The sequence below is a fragment of the Ptiloglossa arizonensis genome, chromosome 1, assembly GCF_051014685.1.
Source record: "Ptiloglossa arizonensis isolate GNS036 chromosome 1, iyPtiAriz1_principal, whole genome shotgun sequence".
In the NCBI taxonomy this organism is placed as follows: Eukaryota; Metazoa; Arthropoda; class Insecta; order Hymenoptera; family Colletidae; genus Ptiloglossa; species Ptiloglossa arizonensis.
In genome coordinates, this window is record NC_135048.1 from 28,130,200 (window position 1) to 28,156,138 (window position 25,939).

The 25,939-nt window shown below is 40.8% G+C and overlaps 1 protein-coding gene across 4 annotated transcripts in view; it reads right to left on the reverse strand.

Annotated features, from left to right (window-relative positions):
• Positions 1-6,839: 6,839 nt before the first annotated feature.
• Positions 6,840-25,939, reverse strand: part of 14-3-3zeta (tyrosine 3-monooxygenase/tryptophan 5-monooxygenase activation protein zeta) — a 46,402-nt gene continuing 27,302 nt past the window's right edge. For 2 of the 4 annotated variants that reach the window (XM_076304313.1, XM_076304229.1), the window contains exons 2-5: positions 18,399-18,706; positions 10,851-10,974; positions 9,331-9,494; positions 6,840-8,117 (exon numbers count right to left, since the gene is read on the reverse strand). In XM_076304313.1, the coding sequence (XP_076160428.1) occupies positions 7,962-8,117; positions 9,331-9,494; positions 10,851-10,974; positions 18,399-18,698 (744 nt within the window). In that variant the 5' untranslated portion in view covers positions 18,699-18,706 and the 3' untranslated portion in view covers positions 6,840-7,961. Of the gene's footprint in view, positions 8,118-8,753; positions 8,918-9,330; positions 9,495-10,850; positions 10,975-18,398; positions 18,707-19,995; positions 20,167-25,939 lie in introns of those variants that run through there. The other 2 variants (XM_076304392.1, XM_076304469.1) reach the window with 2 other exon arrangements.

The window sequence follows — 25,939 nt, forward strand, 5'->3', positions numbered from 1 at the left end:
GAGCGCCATATACAAGAATATTTTTATACCACCGTTCTAGGTCTTTGACACTTTGTCATTTTTATTTCTAATAATAGACATTTAAAAAATAAATAGCTCCAAATATTTATTTCGATTGCATCTTGCCGATACATGTCCGAAATATTTTAACTTCGTGCTCGATACTTATGTTCCGTCACATTTTTTGCTGTACATACGTGTAAGTGAACATAATTTGGCTCGTCACGAGCTCATCTTTCAAATTCGTTGGATAAGTAGACACTGATTAATCGATGACTTTGATTTTTGATCAGTGACAATTAACAATTATCAATTACAGAAAATAATTAGATTTTAACATCAGATATCGAGGATCTAATCTTATCGTTTGCAATAATAAGGGCATTGTTTTCGTTAGCTACCATCCACAGAGATCCAAAGATTCGAAGCAAACAACTACGTGTCGTCCGGCTCGTACTTACCTCGTTTCCTAAAAAGCCCATCAACCAGTCACCCAATTTCGTATGGGAAAAATGAAAGGGCCTCGTACGTTGCTGCTACAGTTTTATTTATAAACTTCATTTCTATAGAACTTCGTCACATTTTTTTTCAAGCTGACCAATAGCCGAATAATAAGGCTACACTCGTGGAATAACTAATCCAAAAATAATTAAAAAAAAAAATATTTTTTTTTCTCTTTATCTAGACACTATCGCCCGATTACTACGTACAGTAGCCGATTTTTACGAGGTTACCACGCAAAAAAAATCCTTGTAACATCTAATCTTGTCTGAAGCAAGGTCTCCTAGATAGTGCCCCATTGACCGTTTCAATATAAAATTGATTTACCTTTAACCGTATTTCCAACTTTTTCCGTTACTGTTCATCAAGATCAGCCCTAGAGATTGAGATTCATTGGCTCCTTATATCGAAAGTGATTCATCTCGCATAGAAAGTACGCAAACCGACCACGGTCAAAAGGCACGACTCCGGGGTCGTTTACCGTACACGATATGTTATTTCGTCATGCAATTTCATCAGATATCATCGTTTCACGAGTGAACGTGAAATCGTTTAAAGTTTTTCCCTTCTCGTCTCACGCACACCGAACAATCGTTTTCGGCAATCGTTAGAAAGAAGAATAAAAAAAAAATCAACGGGTGTATATAAAGGAATATTTGTAAGTAGGATAGAAACGTATAATTGTCGATTCAGTATGATACACGATTTCATCATTTTACACGCAATCTCGACGCTTCGCGTCAAATTCGTACGTCGCTCAATTTTGTCAAACCTTAAACTTCTTATCGACAGCGAAACTCGTGGAAATCGAAGGAAAAGAAACGTATTACGTAAACGACAGTTATGTTCACGATCGCGTGTTGCAATGTATGCGATGCGTTTTTATTTACTTTTTTTTTCAATTTCTTTTTTCAGCTCGCGAGAACAAAGTATCACGTAAAATTATATAAAGGGTAACAAGAGGAGAAAATTTGAATTTGCAAATGAGAAAATTCTTCGAATTGTTAGAATATAGTACTGATAATAATAAACAAAAAACAAATAATAATAACAGTCGCGTCGCATACAGACGACACGAGATCGTGTCGAGGAAATTCTCAGGGTACAGCCGCGAAAGCTTGAACGCATCGATGTTCGACGACGACGACGATCATCGAATAGAAACCAGTCACGAATTTGAGATCCGAGACTCTTCGAGTTTCGACGCCATCACCTGGGAATAACGTTTCTACGTACCGATTTCTACGTACTTGACGAAAACGATGCTCGCGTCCGATTCAGGGACTCTCAACCACGTTCTGGACGTTAAACGTTCAATTCGACCTCGTTGAATCACCCAACGAATGTTTCGAAGCTTTGCAATAGATTTATTGGGTTGAGATTCACTGATCCGACAGTTTTTCTTCTTTCTTTATTCTTGCTGCGAGACGCTGCACTCTTTTTTTTTGTTTAGTCTTCGATTCGAGCGGGGAAAGCCATTTTGTTTACATTCCTTATTTTCTTTTTAATTTCATAGTAGTCGGCTACTCTTAGCAAAAGATCCTTCTACCAGTTACGCGTATAAATTGTGCAAAAAACGTAGCATGATTAACCTTAGATAGGCCCTTCTTGTCCGAAAAGGCACGTACATATACATAGTATTTCATATATGTATGTATAGTATCTACATAATGCGTAATCGCGTATATAAGTATACATGTAGACGTATCTTCGACACGAAAAAACGGAATAAGGTAAATACGTCTAACGCGATGATACTCATAATCAGCAATTTGTAATTGATAACGTATACGTCGACGAAAAAGTTTGCCGAGCGCTGCGATCGATCGTTCCATTGATCCTGTGTTTCACCGAATCCGAAACGATCCTTTTCGCACGTTTCTTTTTTTTACCCGAGTGGCCAGCCTTTGATTCTCCTCTCTCGTGTCTCTATTCGCACAGATGGAAATCACCGCACACTGTACGCGATCCGTAACGTCGGAATTAAATTCTTCATCCATGGATCTTTCCTCGTTCGAGTCAACGTGAGAAAAAAAGGAAACAGAAAAATCGAACGGTCTGTTTCATGCCCAAACGAACATCTTACCTACCCTAATCCTTTCTAACCTAAGTGTGACAAACTTCGAACCAACGATAGCGATGATGACGGCGATGACTGATGACGGTAATAACGCTAATAGTAACGAAGAATACTTATCGCATAGGAACACTTGTGCTCACACACCTCCGTAGCGTTTGAAACCAAATTTTAAAATCTGTCCTCGGAATACTGTCCGATGCGTAAGTGACAATCAAACTCGATGCACATAATCGATCGTTTATTTCCAATTCCTGTCGATTGCACTGTATTTCAGTAAATGCGTGCTCAAAGGAATAATTTTTCAAAAATCGTTTCAGAAATTGTCATTGGTGTTCAGAATTTAAAAATAAGCTTACGTTTGCGACAGTGAATTCCAGTACAGACCGCAAATTGGCAAAAAAGATTGTCTGCAAGCATCGCGACGAACGTGCTGTCTCTCTCTCTGTCTCACTCTCTCTTTCTCTCGCAACAATTATCGATGTATCATCGCTGAATGCAACGTAGGAAAACACGTACGATCGACTTTCAGCTCTGTTCATCTAAGCTTTATACACGTTCATCGTGGCTTCCGCATATCTTTCACTTCTATCTCCGTTTCACCATGATCCTCGCAATCACCGAGCCCGATGACATCGCTTTCTAGAACCCGATGATACTGCTGGAGCAAGGCAACCGAGGTTATAGTGTTCTTTTCTCTTAGACATTTTATCAGAATTTATTATTTCGTGTAAACGTTTATAATAATTATAATTTACAATTACGATGGTTGATGATAAATACAAATAGAACAACGTAAGTCAGGAAGAGGAAATCAGGGAGATTCAGCGGATGAATTAGGTTTTGGAAGTGGTTTTTTTCTTTCTTTCGGAGGCTAACTTCTTCAACGTGTGGAGCGAGATTTCTGATGAATCAAAGGACATTTGTAATCGGAATGAAAGACGACGTTTCGTCGTACATAACTATAACGCAAAACGATAAACATTTTGACAATTGATATATTCATTGTAAACCCACGATACGATTAAATAAAAAGACGAATGGGAGGGGATGCCAAAGGAAGATGGCGCAGGAAGAGACCAAAAAAAAAAAAAAGCGAATCATAGTAGGAAAGATCTCTGTAACCTGCGAAGAATATTCGCTCTTTTCTTATGTATCGTGTAAACTTGCCATGATTATATATATATATAATATATATATGTATATATATTAAAAAAATAATAAATAAATAAATGAAAAGATGTAACATTTACATATCTTAAAACTGAAAGAAACGCAAGGCAGTAAGGTCCGAGCGTCGATTGAATCGAATTGACGTTCCATATAGAGGGGCAGGAATATGCGTTTTGGAACAGTTGGTGAACGAACGTCGACGGTTTAGGAATTTAAACAGGACAAAGGAAGGGTCTCGAACCACGGTTATGGTTTTAGCGAAAAAATGGTAGAATAGTACAAATATAGCATTTGGACCTGCTGCGCGAGAACGAGACCAATATCGTAACCGGCAGCAAACGAATGACTTCGTTACCTCGAATGATCATCAGGGTTGTATAGTTTCGTGACGTAACAGCTACCCGGTCCCGCTCAGCTGGCCCATCTCTATAACTGGTTTCAAGGATGCTCTCTCGAAGATCTTTCTGCACCCCTTCATCGTTTCATTCTCACTTTTTAGTCTCTCTTGCATCGGTAACTGATACATTAACGATAAATAACGTAGAAAGCGCGCGGCTCGTTCAGCTTCTGCGAATGAAAGCTTCCCATCGATCCCGATAGTAACCGCTACTACCGCCATCGATTCCCCGATGTAACCAATCACGTGGAAACCGTTCGAAATCGATCTTTACACGGCTACCATTGCAAAATCGACTTGTTCTTTATTCCCGGTAACGTTCATTCGCTTTCGTTCGTACGGTACGACAGAAAACACGGACACATCGAAAGATACAACACGTCAGGAATACGTTTACCCACACACACGTTGTAATATCGATAAATCGTTACTTGTTTCCATGTAGTACACATTTACGTTTTTTAGTGTGTTTGTTTCTTAGAGATGAGGGGCTGGGGGGTTGGGTGGGGGGAATAGGCGCGCGTATATTACATGTACTTACAAGTATATGTGCCATACGAGACGAAGAATGCGACACAATTTTTTTTTTTGCTTTAGCATTGATACGGGATGGAATGGACCGAACCAGAGGCGGACGGTGGATGTTCAAGGACCTGAGCCGATTTGCGACAAAAGAATAAAGTGTAATAAACAAAACCAAAGCGAAAACGTATTTGATATTTATTTATTTTGTATATCGTAAAAAAAAGTTAACTGGTTTAACATAGAAACAAATGGAATTTTTTATTATTTTTTTTTCCTTTCTTTCTTTCTTTCTTTTATTTAATCGGAGAAAACTGAAATTTCTCGCATAGAATTTGTATGTAAAAACGTAAAAATGACTTTTTCTCGCGGCCCTCAAATAATTAGAAGCAATTAGTTCGTACATATATACATATCAATCCGCCCCTGGACCGAGCGTATCCGTTGCATTCGGACGCGTCGATTTCGATTTTTATCGTCGGATTCCTTCTTTTTCTTTCTCTATTTGCAGAATGGCAACGGGTAATGTGTCCCTCGTTTTGTTTTGTTTTTTTTTTTTTTCATTTCTTTTAAATCGTTTTGTCGAGGTTTCGGTCGAGGCGATCGGACCCGTTTACACGTTTCTGATCAGCCTGTTGAATCCGTCGCCCCGAGAAACCAGCAAAGAATCCTTCCCAATTTTTGCGTGACGATTCAATGATGTTTCGGTTCGAGATGTTTTTCTTCGAATTAAAAGAAATACCGTGAAAAAACTTGTATCGTTTCTGTCGCGAGTCGAATTGAAAAAACGTTATTCTACGCGATAGATAGTCCGGAAAACGATTACACAATTGATGGAATTGCGGGAAACAACGAATGATATTCGAGCTATCGACAATTTCCACGAGATCGATCGTGTCTATAAACTGAATATATATATATACATATATGTTAAAGAGAACATCGGGACGATATAATTTTTTTTTTTTCTTTTATACGCGTACACAATTCGTTCTCGTTTTCTTCTTTTCCTTTCTTTCATTGCGACAGGAGTGTATCAAATCGGCGGTAAATATCTGTTGTATATATATTATCGTGTATAATATATCTGTATGTATATATATATATATACACATATATATGTATATATACATACAGGGGAGAGAGAGAGATAGAGAGAGAGAGAGAGGAGGGTGATCAAGAGGGTGCGAGAGTAAGTCGAGAGTCGGGAAGTTTGGGATAAGAAAAATTTCTGAAAGATCGTCGCGTGATAGATCGGTCGCTCGAAAAAAGAAGAAAAAAAATATATTGATGTCCCCTTTCCTCTTCAATATTCGTGCACTGGCGCAACAACGGACGGTCAATAGCGGCGTGTGTAGGATTTCAAATAAATAAAAAAAGAAAATTAAAAAAAAAAAAAAAATAATAAAAAAAACGTGTCCCGAAACTTTCACGGCGTTTCACTCACCTCGATGCACCGCAATTGCACGCGACAATAGACAATGAAACCGCAATCTAGTGACGATTGCACGTACGGAAATTCGAGATGTTTTCAAACAAGTATGCAAGAAGTTAATAAACGTTTCACACGTTCTCCGAATACAATTCCAATGAAGGAAAAGGAAAGCGAATGTGTGTCGCGTGCGCGCGAAACGTACGGTCGTGTGTATCTGTATTCGTGTGTGTGTGTGTGTGTGTTTGTTTGTTTGGTGTGCTCGCACACACGCGCATGGGAGCGTCTTAAATAACGGTAACGTGCAATACGTAAAAAAAAAAAGAAGAAAAGTATCGAATGTAAAAGTAAGTCACCACCGATGTTGTTTTGGAACTTAATAACTTAATGTATTTTTACTCTCCTTTCTCCTCCTGCGTTCTTCCCTTCGTATAATAATATCGTACTTGCTAGACAATGTGAAATTTAATTTAATGACAACTGGATATAATGTAGTTAGATTCATGCGTGCTTTTTTTCCCTTTGTCTTCGTTTCTTCTCAAACCTCGGTTTCATTTTTTCATTTTTTTTTCTTTTAGCGATATTTTAGATGGTAAATAGTGAGCAGATCTGGGAGTGACAGTGTTTTATGGTTATTCTTCGCATCCCGTGTCTCGTCCCAACGATATACAATTTTCTCTCTTCACGCGCCCCGCAAAGACTAGCTTTTCGTTAATTATTTTTTTTTCTTTTCTCTCTCGTATGTACCACCGACACAATTTTCTCTTGTTTTTTCTTTTTTATTTCTCGCGTGCCTTCATCGTTTCTCGGTTACAGTCTCCTTTATAATTTATTTCGCCCGTGCGTCCTCGCGACTACCGTGTTTTTTCAACAAACGTCGTACGACGAGACAGAGTTTGCGAAACAATACTCTTCCTGTCCTTTCCTCTGTTCATCCACAATTTGCTCCTTCCTATTCTTCCGTACAAACACGAGTAGATACGTTCTTCTCGGAAAAATTTCGGTGCCAGAGACTGGGCGATTATCGCGATGTTCGATCGTTTCCTTCCATCGAGGACCGTGCGCGTGCGCACAACGACGCGATATTATACTTTTTTTTCGTTCGCTTCGGAAGCAAACGGTCAAATTCCCCCGAATTTGCGTTTCCTTGTTAACAATTCTTTTTGTTCGTTTGTTCTTTTTCCCGTTAACTTTCTTTATTGTTTTCTTTTTTTTTCTATTATTCCTGTTCCCGTTCGACTCTCCCTTCCATCGAGAAGCGTACACACACGGCGACGAACACGCGGTTATCGGTTGGTCCTCGAGGAGAGGATACGGTCGAGAATGCGGGATTCTCGCGTCCCAGCTTTTGAACCGGGGCGTAACAGCTGTGGTGGTTGCATCGGCAGCAGTGTGCGGTCGCATTGGGACAAAGAGGTCAGTTATCGAGGAGGAGATTAAGGAAAAAAGGACTCGGAAGGTGACGAAGGTGGGTCTTGCGACTGTGGAAGGAAGGAAGTAAGGAAGAAAGGAAGGAAGTAAGGAACGGAGACGTAGGAAGATGAACCGACGGGTAAGGTAGCCAAAGGTTGGGGTAAGTTAGAGACAGAGGGAGAACGGTGTCTGTGTGATGTGGTGTGGTGTGCCTGTGTATCGTGTGTGCGTGTATGTGTGTATGTTGGCGTGTGTGTGCGGGAGGTAGGGACAGGGAGAGTAAAAGGAAGGAAGGAAGAAGGAAACGAGGTACGCGAGGGACGAAAGGACAGGTGAATGGATAAATCGATCTCGGGTGGATGGATGGGTGAGCACTTCAAGGGACGGGGGGACGATAGAGAATAGGATGTTCTTATTAGGTTAGAAAGGACTTAAGTTTAGGAAGGTTAGTTGTCGCCGACCTCCTGTTGCTCGTCCGGCTCACCCTGCGTGTCACTGGTCCAAAGAGTGAGGTTGTCGCGCAAAAGTTGCATGATGAGCGTGGAATCTTTGTAGCTGTCTTCATTAAGTGTGTCCAACTCCGCGATCGCGTCGTCGAACGCCTGAAATGTTCGTAGAAGATTGAATTAGCGTTGGAAAAACATTAGACGTTTTTTTTTTTTTTTCGCCGGATCATTTCCGTACCCGTTCAATTCGTTCATATCGAGTAAACGCGAATTTGTATCGTGCAAGGCAGCGAGAGAAGTTTGCGTTTGAAAATGGAAAGAAAACACATTCGGAGAGAAACAACGCGCTGGTAACTATACCCGCCGTACGTGGTTAATTCAGATTGAGAGCGATGCAAAGAATAGTTATTGATACAGTGGAGACACGTTATTGCAATCACACCACAACAAACATAAAGACATATCCTCTCCTCTTCTTTCGTTTCTTTTTCAATGGGTTAGTAATAATAGCAAGAGAGAAACAAAAAAAAAAATAAAAATAAAATAAAAAGAAAAGAAAAAAACACTCGAAAACGTCACACTCGTAGATGGACACCGAGGGTAGAGTACATCGAGTTGTTACGAGCCAGATTCGCTCGCTCGCTCGTTGTTGTTATCATTCCCCATGTAGATTCCACACGAATGCAAAGAATAATAATAATAATAATAAAAAAAAAAAAAAAAAAAAAAAAAAAAAAAAAAAGAAAAATAAAAACCAAGCGTGAAACAACCCTCGTTTTCAAGAGCCCTAACCTGTTTAGCCAGGTGGCAAGCCCTGGCCGGAGAATTAATAATTTCATAGTAAAAAACGGAGAAGTTCAGAGCAAGACCGAGCCTGATGGGATGCGTAGGCTGCATCTTTGACTTTGCAATGTCAAACGCCTCTTGGTACGCCTTCTGTGAATCCTCGACTACCGCTGCAATGCAAACCGGGGAAAAATTCTAGATTACAACTTCCACGAAATTTATTATTCACTCGAGACACGCTGAACACCTCCGCGTCGATCGTGGTGGTATATCGACAATTGGGACATGGGGGAGGACTGGGACCGGGAAAACGCAATTTTCCACGAGAAACTCGCTTCTCGGGTGTCCTCTCTCTCGCTCGTTGGATCACGAAGGATCCCCATATCAACGAGTCAGAGAACAAAATTGAACTCCCTCCACCGGGGTACGATAAAGCGAAATTGTATGTACATAGATGTTTTTCTTTGCCTCCACTGCACCACTACCCCATCCTTGCGCATCCTCCCGCAACACCGTTGTAATAAAAAAAAAGAAAAAAAAAAAGGAGCTACCGACGACACGTCATCAACCTCGCGAATTATACCTGTTTGGCCAGCTGGCAGGCCTTGTCTGGTGAGTTGAGGATCTCGTAATAGAAAACGGAGAAGTTGAGGGCGAGACCTAGCCTGATTGGATGGGTAGGCTGCATCTTTGACTTGCTGATTTCGAACGCATCCTGGTATGCCTTCTGGCTGTCGTCTACCACAGCTGGATATATATATATTTATATATGTATATGTTACGTGTAAAAATGATCGTTACGCTTTCGGAGACTTCTCCAATCGCCGATGTATCGCGGTACGGGGCGGTTTATTATTAACGAATATCGGCGAGACGTCGAGATTTTTGGCACGCGTTCGAAGAATTTTCGGAATTTTCGGAATTCGCGGATCTCTTCTCTTCGTCGGTGCTCGAGAGAGCGCGTGAACGTTAATAGTTAGTAAACGGCGGTGACACCGAGAATCATCGATATTGATAAATAAATTCCCGCGACAACGGTTCTCCACTTTACAGTTCAGGGCAACGACTAACTACTGCTACTACTGCTACTACTACTGCTGCTACTGCTGCTACACCACGCGGTTTTATTATCCGTGGGTAACGAACGAGCGACCACGGAATTTTTCAAATCCATATAAATCTAACAATGTGCCAGGGGCACTTTAAGTCGAACATCTGCCGTTGCAGCTGTGCTTCTTCTTTTCATAAGGTGGTGCACAGGTATGGCGCGTATTGTGCACCTTTCCGTGGGTAGGAAGAAAGAAGCGCGTTGACCTTGTGCGAATACATCGGGACTACAGGTAACAAACACAACGTGTCCCTTCTTCCGTGGTACAACGTATTGTGAAATGTACCTACGCCTGTATATTGGGGTGTGCGTGTACATATGTATATATAAAAAGATTTTATATACACATTTCGAATACTATATATACTATATATTTTACTTCAATTATATATATTAGGTTGTTCGGAAAGTCATTGCGTTTTCCAAAATGGAGAATAAATAATTTAATAAAAATGTTTATGCACTCTAAAAAATATCGTTTTATTTTTACCAAACAACCTAATACTACATACATATTATTTTAAGTATTATATATATTATATATTTTATTTTAAACATTATATATAATATATATTTTATTTTAAACATTATATATATTATATATTTTATTTTAAATATTATATATATTGTATATTTTATTTCAAATATTATATACAGTATATATTTTATTCTAAATATTATATGTACTATATATTTGTTATTTTGAATATCATATACACTATATATTTTATTTTAAATATTATATATACTATAAATTTTGTTTTAAATATCATATATACTATATATTTTATTTTAAATATCATATATACTATATATTTTATTTTGAATATTATATATATAAAGTGTGCTTTGGAAAAGGGCGCGATAACAAATGGAATTTGAGAGAGAGAAAAAAAAAGAGAAAAAAAATGACGTTCAACGCCCCCTCCTCTCAAAAAAATTTCTTTTATAGGAAGTTGGAGTTAGCAGTCGATGAAAAATCGTGAGGTACGTACCGTTTCTTGTTTCTCCTGTGGCGACTTCTGCGAGATACCTGTAGTAGTCGCCCTTCATCTTGAGGTAGAATACTTTACTCTCGGCATTGCTAGCCTTGGGGATCAGGTACTTATCGAGGAGTCCCTACAACACCAACGTTCTAATTAATCGTTGTGCACGAACGTTCTTTCAATCTTTAGACTCTCGTTTCGTTCTACTTTTTATCACCCCACACCCCTTTTGACATACTCGACGCGGAAATCGAAGTAAAATGATTGGAAATGGACGATGTTCCTCGATATCGGGAAATGAAATTATTTTTCGCGGTAATACGTTGTTTACGGGGAAACTCGTTCGAATGGTCGAGTTCTACGCGTGGAAATAACACAAATTCGTTTAACGTCGTTCGCGAAGCGGTTTCCGATAGCGAAGGTATGCGATGACTACTCGAAGAGGGCGTGTCGTTTCCTCTTCCGTTTCATCGTCATTTCCGGATATTTGTAATATTCGTGCACGATCCGAGTATAAAATTCCGTAATCGATGAAAACCTCGGATAACGAATAAACAATTTTTTTTATTCGTCACCGAGCGAATGCAAATTGAGATTTTTTGTTCCCGACCGGTTGAATAAAAATTAGAACTTGAATTATTCAATGATGATTCTCGTGCGATGAATCAACGATTATTTCTCGTTGAATGATGGTTCGATCGAGTAAAATATCGCAAATAAATATTGGAGGTTTAAAATTGATTCTCACTTCCATCGTTGGATTAATGAAAAATATAATGAAAGAAAAGAAAAACAAGAGAGATTTTGATGCCTTCATGTCGACAAAAATTAATTCTCATTTCTATCACCAGGTATTTAAAAGTAAAAAAAAAAAAAGAGTGGGAGTAGGTAGTATACAAGAAGTCATTGAGTCATTGAAGAAATAACCGAATGTATTTCGTGAAAGGAATCATTCAACGAAGACGAGTGCAATGTGAAGGTTGAGCACAGTCACGATGCACGTGACTCATGTGATCAGGGTCATATTAATTATTTTATTTTATGTCTGTGAAAGCATATTTTAAAAACTATAAATTATTCGCTTAAAAGTTGCATTTCACCAACTCTATCCCAAGTTGCAACAAACAAAAATTCCAAGAACAATATTTTCCTTCTATCATCGAGTATTATTCGTGCTATAAATTATTCTCTCAAAAGTTTCGTTTCATCGACTCTACCGGTTCTTTGTCTCGAGTTACGAGAAAAAACAAAAATAGTCGATACTATAGTCCACCCAAAGAGACGAGATACCAATGTTTACATTAATGCCTGCGTGATCAGTTAAATGGTCTACAGCTATTGATCTATTTTCTCCAGCTCCAGGAAAAACTCTTACTCATTTATAGAAGGCTCTTTGAACGGTTTGAAAGAACGTACAGAATTTATATTGCACGACTTCTTCTTTCGAGGCACTTGGCTCAATTAGAATCGTTCGATCTTTTTTTAAACGAATCCAAGATTATTCGGTTAGAGGTGGTGGTGGTCGTAATACCAGTAATAGTAATAAAAGTAATCGAAATAGCGATACAGAATAAACTTTTAATAAAAATTATTATTATATATTATCAAATAACTTAATAAAAAAATTATTATTATACAACTTATTTCATTAATCTCGTTATTACCCTATATTTTTATAATATAATTTATAATTATATATTATTATATAAAATTATTATAAAATAATTTTATAATTATAATTTATATAATATGTAATAATATTCTAATTTATTATATTTTTTAAGAAGTAATTGTTCGAGAAAATAATTCTTTCGTTACGTGTGCCATTGATTATACATTTAATTTAAATGTAAATCAAATAATTTAAATTACAAAAAAAAAAAGAATAGTAAAAATGAAGTTCAGAAAAAATGTTCAACGTAATTACAGGGGTCCGAGTATCGTGAAGTCGGCCCTGATCCGATCACGTGCACTGGTCGTATTCCGTATCTCGTCTCGTCGGACGAACTATAGGTGGACCCTTCCCCTACATTCTTTGCCCACGATACCTAAACGCACACGTCTAACAACCGAACGGTCGTATATCATCTCGTCGAGCATTGCACCCGGCCACGACGAAATACCTGTTACGCCACTATTCTGCGCCCGAAAGAACAACGAACCCAACGCCCACACGACGCATCGATTAATTGCAATCGGAATTCCGAGTTCGAAGAACGGTCGCTGAGACACGACGCGACGAGTCGAAGACCACAATTTCGCTTCCTGAAACGCTTTGTCACGCTCGCTGGACGACGGGGAGAGATCTCTCTCTCTCTCTCTCGTAAGACGAGACAGTAGATGAGAGTCTCGTAATTCACCCGCGTGAAATTCAAACCGTTGGGCGATCTCCGCCTTCTTCCAGCTCTCGGAATAACGCGACGAACGCGACAAAGAAGATCGCGCGCGCGCTATAAGTAAAACGATCCCCGGCCGGGCAGTAGGTATTGCTTTGCAGACGAGTCTTAAAGGCTTGGAACACATCTTCTCGTTTTTCATCTCTCGTCGTCTTCCTCGTGTCTCTGTCACGCGTCTCGATACCCACCACGTGACTTATCGAAGAGTCTGCGAGATATCGTGAGAAAAAAATTACCAAGAACGTATTGGGCCGAATTTTGAAACGTTGGAAAGAACGTTCTCCAGTTCTGGTTGTAAACAAATCTAAGAATGTATTGAATCGAATTTTGGAATCTTGGAGAAGCATCTTGTTTTCCAGTTCTGATTGGAAAAAATCGAATTTTGAAACCCTGGAAAAGTATAATCTCCAGTTCTGGTCAGAAAACAAACCAAAAAAAATTTAAGAGTGTAATGGATTGAATTTTGGAATTCTGGAGAAGGACGTTCTCCAATTGTGGTTAGAACAAAAATTGTAGTGTGTATTGGATCGAATTATGGAACTTTGGAAAAGTCTGTTATCCAGTTCTGGTCGAAAAAAAATCCAAGAGTGTATTGGATTGAATTTTGAAACCCTGGAAAAGGACATTCTGCAGTTCTGGTCAGAAAACAAATAAAAAAAAAAATTTTAAAGCATATTGGATCAAATTTGATAACTTTGGGAAAGAACGTTTTCCAGTTGTGGTCGGAATAATCGAATCGATCGATCGAGGCACTCATCGGGACTGATTCGCGCGCCGAAAAAACATTCTTCGGGGGAACCACTCCGGCGGAACGATGACGCAGAGGCGCGAATACCTCGATGCAAGAAACCCATTGAAGAATGTTTCCGGCTTGCTCGAGGCGTAGTGTGATTTTGCCTTCGGTCTCGTATTTTTTTATCGTTATTGAACTTCTTCGTATAGGGAAGTATATATATATATATATATATTTCTCCATACGAAGACGTTCAATAACGGTAACAAAAATAAACATTTTTTTATGTTAAGGAAACTTTAAAAATCGGTTGTTCCCGTTTTAAATAAGATTAATCCGCTTACACCAAATCGAACTCGATTTTCGAAATCCTTCCTCTATCCTTTGTTATTTAAAATCAGCTGTTACCATACTAAGTAAAGTGACTCAATCTACGCTAAATTAAACTCGATTTTACGTGTTTATGTGTGTGTTCAAATTGATGTTACTTAACACTAGATTTACCAACCAGTCATTTTGGCATTCAACTGTTTTTACAAAGAAATTTATTTTAAATTCCGTAACATATTTTCAAAAGACGTTAAAACTTATTTCATTCTATGCCTATAATCAATTTCATAGGTTCCTCTTTTTCCTCGATCATCGATTTTTCCGAGACACGTACGAGGGATACTTTAACCCTTTGCACTCGAACATTTTCCACTACCAGAAACTAGCACCTCGATGAAATCCTTCAAATCGTCTAATTATTAGGTTGTTCGGAAAGTCATTTCGTTTCCAAAATGGAAAATATATAATTTAGTAAAATATTTAACCACTCTAAAAAAACTCATGTTTCATTTCCACCAAAAAAAAACCTAATAATTTAAAACGGAACATTTTCAACATTTCATATAGATATGTTTACATCTTACAAGAAAGGAGTAATTGAATTTTAATTTCAATTCCAAACCACGATGGTTTTCCGAATTGGAGAAAATACACCGAATTAAGTGGCGATCGAGGATCGCCTCTCGAGTGGAAAGGGTTAATATACCAAAATCTACCGGTAGTTCTAATGTTTAAAAAAGAAAAAAAAAAAATAGATTTCTCTACGTTACGTAAACTTCAACTTCAACGTAAGCAAAATACAAGTATCTGTGACTAAAAATGTTTTCACGGAATCTCCAGGAAGCACGCAACGTTCGATAAATTGGAAACCCAACGTACTGTATAAAATAGTGTCGAGGAGAAGCGGTCGATGGTGGCCGCTCGGTTCGTGAGATCGCGGAAACCCGAGTCTCGTTTTCTGCAACGAGAATCCTCTTCCACGGTTTCGGTTAAACGTTTCCACCGATTCGCGACACCGTTCGACGTCGGTCCCGAGGAACACGACAATACGCGCGCAATTATGAAACAGTACGTGTTACGTTGGACGTAGTCCAAAATGGTGGCGCGCGGAAGCGAGACGCGCCAAGAGGATTCCACGGACAACGGCACAACTGGATATATAATTGCAACGCAATTAGAAAACAGGTTTCAAAGAGCGTCGCGATAAGAGTTTATTTCGACCTTACACGGTGCAGCCGGTGAAGCCGATCCACCTTGAACCGTCGGTCAACGAGACCAACTAGAGGGTTCACGCGCTCTAACGCTCTGCTGTTCGTCGAAACGAACGAGAATACAAAATACCAGATGCGCGCGTGTACTGGAATTTTATCCAGAATGTGCACGCGAGATACCGATGTATGTAATTGTATACCAAGTGCCTCGAGTCGAACGAACGCAAACGGAATGCAGAACGGTATCAAACATTCTTTCCCTTCTTGATCGCCTACGACCGATCTGGTACAGATTCTCGCGTACTTCGCGACCGTAATCGTCCTCCTTTGATCGGTTTATTACCGCTGTGCGCGTGTACCTGTGTGTGTGTGTGTGTGTGTGTGTGTGTAATTTTCCAAGAAAACAACGAGTAAGAAATATTACGATTAATTAAAATTTCTTACCCAGTCGAGCGAATAATTTTCCATTCACGTTGCATCTCGATACGAGAAACAGAGTAATGCAAATTCTACCGGGGAATATCTCCGCGAGATACGCGAGACTCGTTACGAGTCTACAATTGATTAATTATGCCACGATCATCGAACGTACTACGTATATTTTGCATTTTAGATTTACAATTCGTTCGAGTCCGCTTTAAACCAAATAATTATGCAATCGGGGGTTACATTACACGTTTGTACGGTGTAAGCAGAATCGGTGCCGAATTCGCGAATATCTTTTGTGGACGAGATACGTGGGACTCCCGCGTTAAGAGTGTAATTGATTAATTATGCCACCATCGGACGAACTACGTGTATTTTGCATTGCAGATTTACAATTCGTTCGAGTTTGCTGCAAACCGAATAACGTTGCAAGGGTCACTCGAGACCCTAACGTTAGTCGTCTTTCAAACGTTCAACAGAGCGGTCGAAGCATTTCGAGAGTTTTTCCGTGTGTTTAGAATTATCAACCAATGGTTACGTATACGTGTATATTATATTTGTATTAAAAAGAAAAAGCGATAAATATACGATAACATCCGCGTGTAAAGAGTGCCAACGACACGTTTGTAATAATCGTTGTATTCGCGAAAATACAATTTTGCGTGGAAACAGTGCAGAAAATTAATAAATATTTTTTATTTTTTAAATATGCTATTTTTGCAATAATAATTTATAAATTGTTTATAACAAACCTATATATTTTCTCTAGAATAAACCTATTCGTGAAATTCAGGGAAAAAATTACATTTTGGAATCTGTTTGGGCGCGATTTTGGCGTGGGTCATAAATGACCCAGCCCCCCGACGTCAGTCCTTCGAAGGTTAACGCGTTTCAGAACCACGTGGACCATCGATGAGCCACTTTCTAATTTTTCTTTTAGACGGTTTCGATAACTTTAACACTGTTCAGCGTCGTGAAATATTTAACGATGTTTAATAGGTATATAATTATCGTGTACGGTGAAGTCATCGCACCGTAGGCGATCGATGGTTTCCTTCTTCTTGGTAATTATTTTTGTGGTCAGACGGATGTTGTAAATCGTGTCTTATAAACGCGTACAACGAATGCAAAATTGTGGATCGTGGCTGGCCCACGCTGCTTGAATGGAAACTCGCGCGAAATTGATGCGGAGCTTAACGCGTTAAATGTTCTGTATAAGCAAAACGCGGGTATAAATTGAGTAACAACGATCAACACGCGGGGGCTGGAGACAGAAATATCTACTAATGGAACGCGGGAGATTCGACGTTTTAAATATGTACGATTCGAACGATGAAATACAGATTTACAATTTGTTCCAGGATTGACGACTACTCGAATATTCTCACAGTGGATCACAGATTGTTAAGGAATGGTGGCTACTCAAACTTTTCCGCAGTGGATCACAATTTGTTCAAGAACTACTCAAATTTGATTACTCAAATATTGACTATTGAATATTGACTACTCAAATTTTTTCATAGTAGATCTACAGTTTGAGGATTGTCGACTACTCAAACTTTTTCATAGTAGATCTACAGTTTGTGGACTGTTGTCTACTCAAACTTTTCCACAGTAGACCACAGTTTACTTAACGACTGACAGCTACCGAGAACTTTGCATAATAGAGTTACAATTTATTCAAGGACTGTTGACTATCCAGAATTGCACACAGTAGATCTACATTGTATTCAAGGAAACTAGGCTACCCAAATTGTACACAGTAAATCTACGATACGTTCTGGACTACCCAAAACTTAACACAGTAGATCTAGAATGTGTCCAATGACTCTGGGTTATCCAGAATTGCACATAGTAAAGCTACAATGTGCTCTGGATTGCCCAAAACTTAACATAGTAGATCTACAATGTGTTCAAGGATTCTGGGCTACCCAAAACTTAACACAGTAAATCTACAATGTGTTCAAGGTTTCTGAGCTACCTAGAATCGCACACAGTAAATCTACAATGTGTTCAAGGACTCTGGGCTACCCAAAGTTGTACACAATAGATCTACAATGTGTCCTGGACTACCCAAAACTTAACACAGCAGATCTACAATGTGTTCTGGACTACCCAAAACTTAACACAGTAGATCTGCAATGTGTTCAAAGACTCTGGGCTAGCCAGAACTAAACACAGTAGATCTACAATGCGTCAAACAACTCTAGACTACCCAAAACCAAACACAGTAGATCTACAACGCGTCGACCGACTCTGAACCATCTAAACTCGTACACTGTAGATCTACCATCTGTTCAACGACCACGAGCTACCTAAAATCGTGCCCAAAATCCAGGTCAGAGGGACCAAGAGGGAAGCGATGGAGGACAACGAATCCTCCTCCAAAAAAAAAAGGAGGTGGTGCGGAAGAAAGGTGGCGACGAACGACAGAAAACAGAAGGGAGTAGTGAGTTCTTACCAACACATCGTAACAGATCTCGCGCAGCTCCTTCTCCACCTTTTCCCGGTATTCCTTGGCCATCTGCTGTTTGCGCTCGGAACCCTCCGTCTTTTGCTCGATGGAGGAGATTACTCGCCACGAACTACGTCTCGCGCCAACGACATTCTTGTACGCTACCGACAGCAGATTCCTCTCCTCGTTCGACAACTCTACTCCCGTCTCGGTGACCGCCTTCATAGCGGATGCCATGTCGTCGTACCTTTCCGCCTGCTCGGCGAGCTTCGCGCGCTGTACCAATTCCTCCTTGTCCACGGACATTGTGTCGGCTGGAAAAAAGAAAAGTAAGAGAGAGAAAAAAAAAAAAAAAAAATTCACATTACACAATCGATCGTGATTAACGCCTGAAGGGGGCGCGGCGTGTTTTTCGACTAATCGGCCGCGCGGTGGCGACATCGTCGCACGATAGAGACACACTCGTGGGAATCCCAAAACTGTCGACAATTACCAGAGGACGGAAGAGAATCGGGGGGGGGGGGGGGGGGGAGAATAGAGACATTTTCGACGTTTGACCCTTTGCACTAGAAACTTTTCTGCTACCGGAAACACTAGCGCCTCGATAAAATGTTTTAAATCGTGTAATTATTGAATAGATTCCTAAACAATCTTACACGTGCATTAAAATTTCAATTTTAAGTAAACAAATTTGTTTACCAAAATGTATCGACTGAAAAATCTTACACGAGGCATTAAACTTCAATAAAATGATTGATAGCTTATTGGGTTGTTCGGAAAATCATTTCGTTTTCCAAAATGGAGAGTATATAATTTAATAAAATGTTTACACACTCTAAAAAAATTGTGTTTCATTTTCACCAAAAAAATTACTTTCTAAACAATCTAATCATTTAAAACGGAACATTTTCAACATTTCATATAGATATGTTTACATCTTACAAGAAAGGAGTGATTGAATTTTGATTTCGATTCCAAACTACGATTGTTTTTCAAATTGGAGAAAGCACACCGAATTAAGTGACGATCGAGGATCTCCTCTCGAGTGGAAAGGGTTAACGTCGTCGTGTGTATCTTTTTTATCGTTTGGGTACAAATCTGTACATCACTGTCCGGAAGCATTGGAACACCATCGAATGTAAAACTTATGAAAGAATCTCCGAGAAATATTCCCCCGTTTGATGTTTCATGTGGTGAAAGAAGTCAGATACTAAGATGGACAAAGTAAGGGGGGAAAGAAAATATTAAGGGATTAAATCACCTTTGAAATTGGAAAAATATCAACATTTTTAAGTGTCAAACGGATACTTCGATATTTAAAAATAATGTAAAAAAAAAAGGTCACGTTGAAAATTTGTATTATCGACAAAAATATAACGCCTGAAAATACAAGACGTGATACTAATAGGCGTGACTTTTGCAATTGGAGAGACATTTTTGAAACGATACTTGAAATCCTCAAAAATAATATTTAAAAAAAAAGGTCAGGTCGAAAAAGTTGCGTTACGGAAAAAAATATATAACGCCCACAACGAGAACCGTATTTTTCTCGAAACGAGAAATAATACAAGGTGTTCCGATACTCACGAACAGGAGTGTATACCTGAGAATAGCTCGGGCACCGACGCGTTCAGAGCAGGGACGATACGCGAAAAATAAAAGTCGCACAAAGAGTCCTGCGACCTTTTCTCGTCGCCGTTGAATCGCGTCTAAAGAAATTTTTTCCTGTCCCTTTCGCGTCTCGGTCGAACAACAAGCGTTGAAAACGCCTCGTGGAAAAGTCGGGGGACAAATGGGACCTTGGTCGCGTAGAAATTCGAAAAAGGTATCGTGACGGTGTTCGATTTTGAAATACTTCGCTCGACGCGACCTACGCTTCGGCCACCGCACCCACGCCGAGAGGAGAGAGACACGGTGAGCGTCGTCTCACTCACGGACGAGCGCGGGCGATTTCGCTCGGGTTTGCGAATTTTCGCAGCGCAGTTTCGCGTGACGGACGTCGGTCGGTGAAAAAGGTGAGCGCGCCAACTACGTCGCCGGTGCGACGAAAAACGATTCGTCACGAGCATCTCGCGTCCCGTGCGCGATCGAAGGGGCCAAAGTCGAGCAACGAACGCGAACGTGTTACGAGGAACGTATCTCTCCTCCTTGCCTCTCCGGGCTACGCCGTGCTCGGTTCAGCGTCGCCTTTGAGCCCACGGAGGGCTCCCCTGCCCCCCACTGGTGCCAGAGACGACAAAGGAGAAACAACGAGGCAATTTGAGAAACGTCTCTTCAAAGGTCTCGGAGCGATTCGCCAGAGATCGCTCTCGTTAACGACGGCGATCAGCGAGCACCGTAGATTAAGGGGGTTACGACAGGGGTGACGGATTGAAGAGCGAGTCGGAGAATTTTTTTTCTTCTTTTTTTTTTACTAGTTCGTCTCTCTGTCGAATAATTATCCGGCGTTACCTAAAAGCACGGGTGTTTTGGTAGATTTTTAATCCAGAGAGAACGTTGAATCAAGGAAAATATTTTAAACAATTGTACGGTCACTTGGTCGAAGTTGGTGGTTAGTTAAGAATAGGATGGAATATATTTCTTGTTGCGTGACAGCCTGAGCGCCTTGTTTAATAATTCAGGACAAACGACACTTTTGCAAAAGACTTATGGATGTTGAGTAATCGTACGTACGGATAAAATTTCTATCGGGATACAGGTCTCGAACAGAGGATTGTATTTTTAATCCGTTTGTTGAATAGAAATTGAAATTTCAATGATGGAATTGTATTTATTCGAATATTGGGTTTACCGTTCGATTGAAATTTCGCTCGTCTTTGTATAGAAGCGAAGGTGCAACACGGAGATTTTTTTTTCTTCTTCTATCTCGCGAATTATCATCCGTATCGTTCGAGTGGGTCACGAGAAATTTGTTCTACCTTCTCTACTTGTACTCGTCCGGGAAGGTCGATAGCGCGATCGTACTCGATGGACGTAATCTACGCGATGTTATCTGTACTCGAGCGTACCGAGCCTAGATAAACGAGGTTGGTTAATTAACGTTGCTCCCACTGCGAGAGCGTTCAATTTCGTTTCGAAGGCCTTTTCCTTCCTCCTACGCTGTCCCGTTTCTTCCTCCGAATATATAGAAGCCGCGCGCCCGCCGTGGAAACTCGGTTGGCACCGTAAAAGCGAGATTGGAAAACAAGAAAGCCATTTGGTTGTAACGAAACGAATACGCGAGCGGCAGCAACGTTTCCGGTCAATTACCGAGCGCGGCGCGCCACCTTGCTGCGTAGCTAACCACCTGATGCAATGATCGCGAGGCGAAACGCGCACCCGTGACACTTTTGTCCCGGCTCGTTCGTTTATCCGCAGTTGGCTGCTCCGCGAGCCGGAATCGATCGTTTTACTTTCGTACGCGTGCATCCTCGACGAGGAGCATCGATAAAGGGAAGCGTGGCGCCTCTCGCGATTACCAGCTATGGCATCGACCCAATAAACATGCCGCTAACCGAACCTCTCGCGTCTCCCGATCGCGTTGCCAGGTTGTCGAACCCGTACGCTCGCGCGCGACTAACCGGCAATCTCCCCGGACAACTGAAACGATCTTTCCCCACTAAACCGGGACAATTTCTCCCCGGTTAACCGAAACGATTTTTTCCCACTTAACCGGAACAATTTTTCCCCGGATAACTGAAACGATCTCTCTCCGAATAACCGAAACGATCTTTTCCCGGATAACTGAAACGATCTTTTCCCGGATAACTGAAACGATCTCTCTCCGGATGACAGAAACGATCGTTTCCCACTTAACCGGAACAATTTCTCCCCGGTTAACGGAAACGTTCTTTTCTCACTTAACCGAAACAATTTTTCCCCGGATAACGGAAACGATCTTTTCGCATTTAACTGAAACAACTTTTGCCCAGATAACTGAAACGATCTCTCTCTGGATAACTGAAACGATCTCTCTCCGAATAACTAAAACGATCTTTTTCCGGATAATTGAATCGATCTTTTCCTGGATAATTGAAACGATCTTTTCCCACTTAACTGAAACAATTTTTCCCCGGGTAACTGAAACAATCTCTTCCCAAAAAACTGAAGCGAAATCATCGGCATCGCCGTTTTACGTTCGAGCGTTGCGAAACCGAACTCGTGCGACCGACGATCCCACACGATAAAATTTACACAGACGGAATCGAATTTCATCAACTCGTGAAAATTTTCGCGCTTATCGCTGCACCGTCGCGGGAATGCGTACCGACTCTGTTCCGGACGAGCACGATAAATGTCGCGCGATCGTAATCGAATTTCTTCCACTCGTGCGGGAGTTTCCGCATTCGTCGTTGCATCATCGTAAAATCATAACCGATGGATCCGCGAGCTGCTCCCGATAAAAATGAATCCAAACACGAGCCACTTCGGACCATTTTTAATCAAACCTCGAAACTTATCCAGTAGCGACTCGAGGGAGGTGAATTAAAAACCGTCCGAAATAGGTCGTGTTTGTACTCATTTTCATCGGAAAAATCTCGCCAATCTGTTGGTAATATTCTCGCATGGATACAAACAAACAAAAAATATACAACTTTTAATTTTCACCAACGTAAAGTTTCGTTTTCCTTTGAAATGAAAGAAAAAGAGGTCGATTCTCGGAACGAAAGTTTTTTTCAATTTCGTTTTTCTCGTCCGGGGATTCCAACCTGGCTCGATTTTTCCACACCCGGAACTCGCGCTTTCGCCGTTCCGTTTCTAATCCGTATGGAATTGCACGTCACCGGAACCAACGGAGAGAAAAAGACACCGCCAATGATTAATACTCGCCGCGGGCAAAATAGTCGCTGGACGCGACGCGCATGAACGGAGACGATTGTCGACGCTACGAGCTCTCTACTAGCGTGGGTATAATAATCGTATGGCAACGATGACTCACTGGATCGGACCGCGTTACGACGGCAAAATGTAGGCAACAGAATGTCGCGACATCGTGACCGCTAAACGCTTTATTCGACGTACTTGTCGTTCGCGGGAGATACACGCTTCTACCCGGGCAATAGCAGCAACGCCCGTACAGCGGCGTACACGATTGAGCGCAACCGATCGCAGTCGCGCGTAATTGCAAAGAATCCCGTGAAAACGACCAGGCGGTTTTTACCCTACCGGCGTATCGTGATTCTTCTGCGGTGAGTCACGAGCCTCGCCGGACGGTAATACGTTTGTACGCAAGCGCGCAGGCGGACAGCTAACGCGACGACCGCGACCGCGGCTGGTCAGTCTTTCTCGCTGAACCAAATAATCGTGCTCAAGGATGAAACGTAACTACACCGGAAGCGCGATACGCTGTCATCATACACGGCGCATACGGAGACCGCGTAACGTTTCATTCAACTCCGTGCCCGCGTACTACACTTCGTATCGATTCAGAATTCTTTCGACCGAAGACCGTACCCCCGTTCGAATAGCGCGCAAGCCTCTGTGACGACGTTTCTCAACGAGATCTGCGTTCCGGCGAGCTCCGAGCTTGGCCCGGACTCGGAATGCGGCTGCTATTGGCTGGCGCCTTTGACTGCACGGTCGCACGCACCACTCGCGGGGGGATACCGAAACGCTGTCATAAAACATTGCGCTATTTCTTATAGTCTGACTTATAGTTAGGAAATATTTCAGCGAAATAATAATGGGGCGTTACGAAAATTTTTTTTGTAACTTTTTTTTTTTATTGAAAAGTTTAGGTATTTAGAAATATTCCAAATTGAAGGGAATTACTCTCGGAGACATCGTACGCGTTTGAAAAGAATTAACTTATTTATCAGAAGCGTGATTATGTTCTCTCGAAGTTCTGTTTTATTCGAAGGTTATTTTCTTCAATTTTTAAATTGTACTTTTAATGCGACAATGGTATCCGATGTTACGTTAATCTTACTGAATAATAAATCGTCGGATTGATCTACTTTTTTGATTCTTTAAAAATGTACTCACAATGTTTTATGCAGACGGTCGAAAAAGCAGCGAAATTATAGAATATTTCGAGGGCGTGTCGGGTTGCTCAAGTGTGCCAGACGGACATTTTTGAAGGCGTTTTACTATTAATTTCAAATGTTAAGTGTACATTCTCAAAAATAAGGTCTATCGACGAATCCTAGCTTTTCTCACTTCTTTTTCATTTTATATTTAGAAAAAAGAAATCCCGAGAAACTTTAAATAAAAATTGCAAATTTTAACTCGCATCTTTAAGGGCAGCCATTTTGTAGTAAATTAATTTACAGAAAATATTCGAGCATGTCTTCTTTCAAATATTTCGAGCGATAAAAAATTTGATTTTTCTTTTCTTAAACGATTTTTCCGACAAGAATTAACATTGAATAAAATTAATATTTTTTTATTCCACCCTCCGGAGAACGAATTATTGGTTAATAAATTGTAATAAAATTATCATTACCGAGCTCGAAAACAAAGCCCCTTCATCCCTCGTACTGGGAATATTTTGAAATATTTGTCGGTTGGACGTTATTAAAAACTATGCGTAAAATTCGAGACGAGTCGGTGACCCGTGGGTGGTGTGCGCAATGAGCTTCCGAGAGTAAGAAGTTTCTCGAAACTCGAGTACTTCCGAAAACAGTCTGCCCCGAGGATATTAGACCGCCAGAGTAAACGCAAACTAGGGACGACGGTTGCTTACCGACGAAGATCCCACCGAAAGTAAAAAAGAATTCAAACCGGATGATAAACCCCGAAGCGAGTAACTTTTCGGTGCCCCGTGGATTCTAACGACGATCGACGAAAATCGAGGCGAGTTGTTAACTTCCCGTAGCAGGTAGTAACGACCCGATCGCCCACAATCGCATTTATCGAATCAACTTCTGACGCGTTGAATTTCTAAAATTACCACGGTTGCACGACCACCGTGGGGATCGTGCGTCATTGTATCGTTAGAGCAACAACGATGATACGAAGTTTTTAATAGTTACGACGAACCGAGGATGAGCGCGATAAAAGATAATGGCTTTACCCGATGTAACGCCGGTACCGTACATCGCGCACGAGACACCTATAGCGATCGATCGGGCGAGAATTCCGCAGTAGAGCAAACGTACAGCGAAGAGAGAACGAGCCGACCGAGGGGGCACAACGACGGACACCGTGTCGGTTGAAATTTTCAAACGAAGCTATAAGCGCGTCTCCCCGTCCCGCTCGTGCCCCAAGGACTAAGTTTAAAAGCTAGAACACGATCGATATCGGGTACTGTACGGTTGTATGCTCTCGTTATTAATTCTTCCGAGTTACGTATTGTACTACTTAAAGACGTGTCTCTCTCTCTCTCTGTTCCGACGCCGCCGCGATCAACGGTGCTTTACGTGTGCGTCATTAATTCTCGCGCTGTCACGCGGCGTTAACTTCGAATGCGTAACAATATAATTAAGAGCTTCCCGAGTGTTTGTTACAAAATAGCGTATTTTTTTTTTCCTTTGATAATCTACGGGTGTATTACCATACGTTGCTCAATACCGCGAGGGAATAACCTAATGGTGTCTCAGTCTTTCGTGAAAGCTTTCGATCGTGCG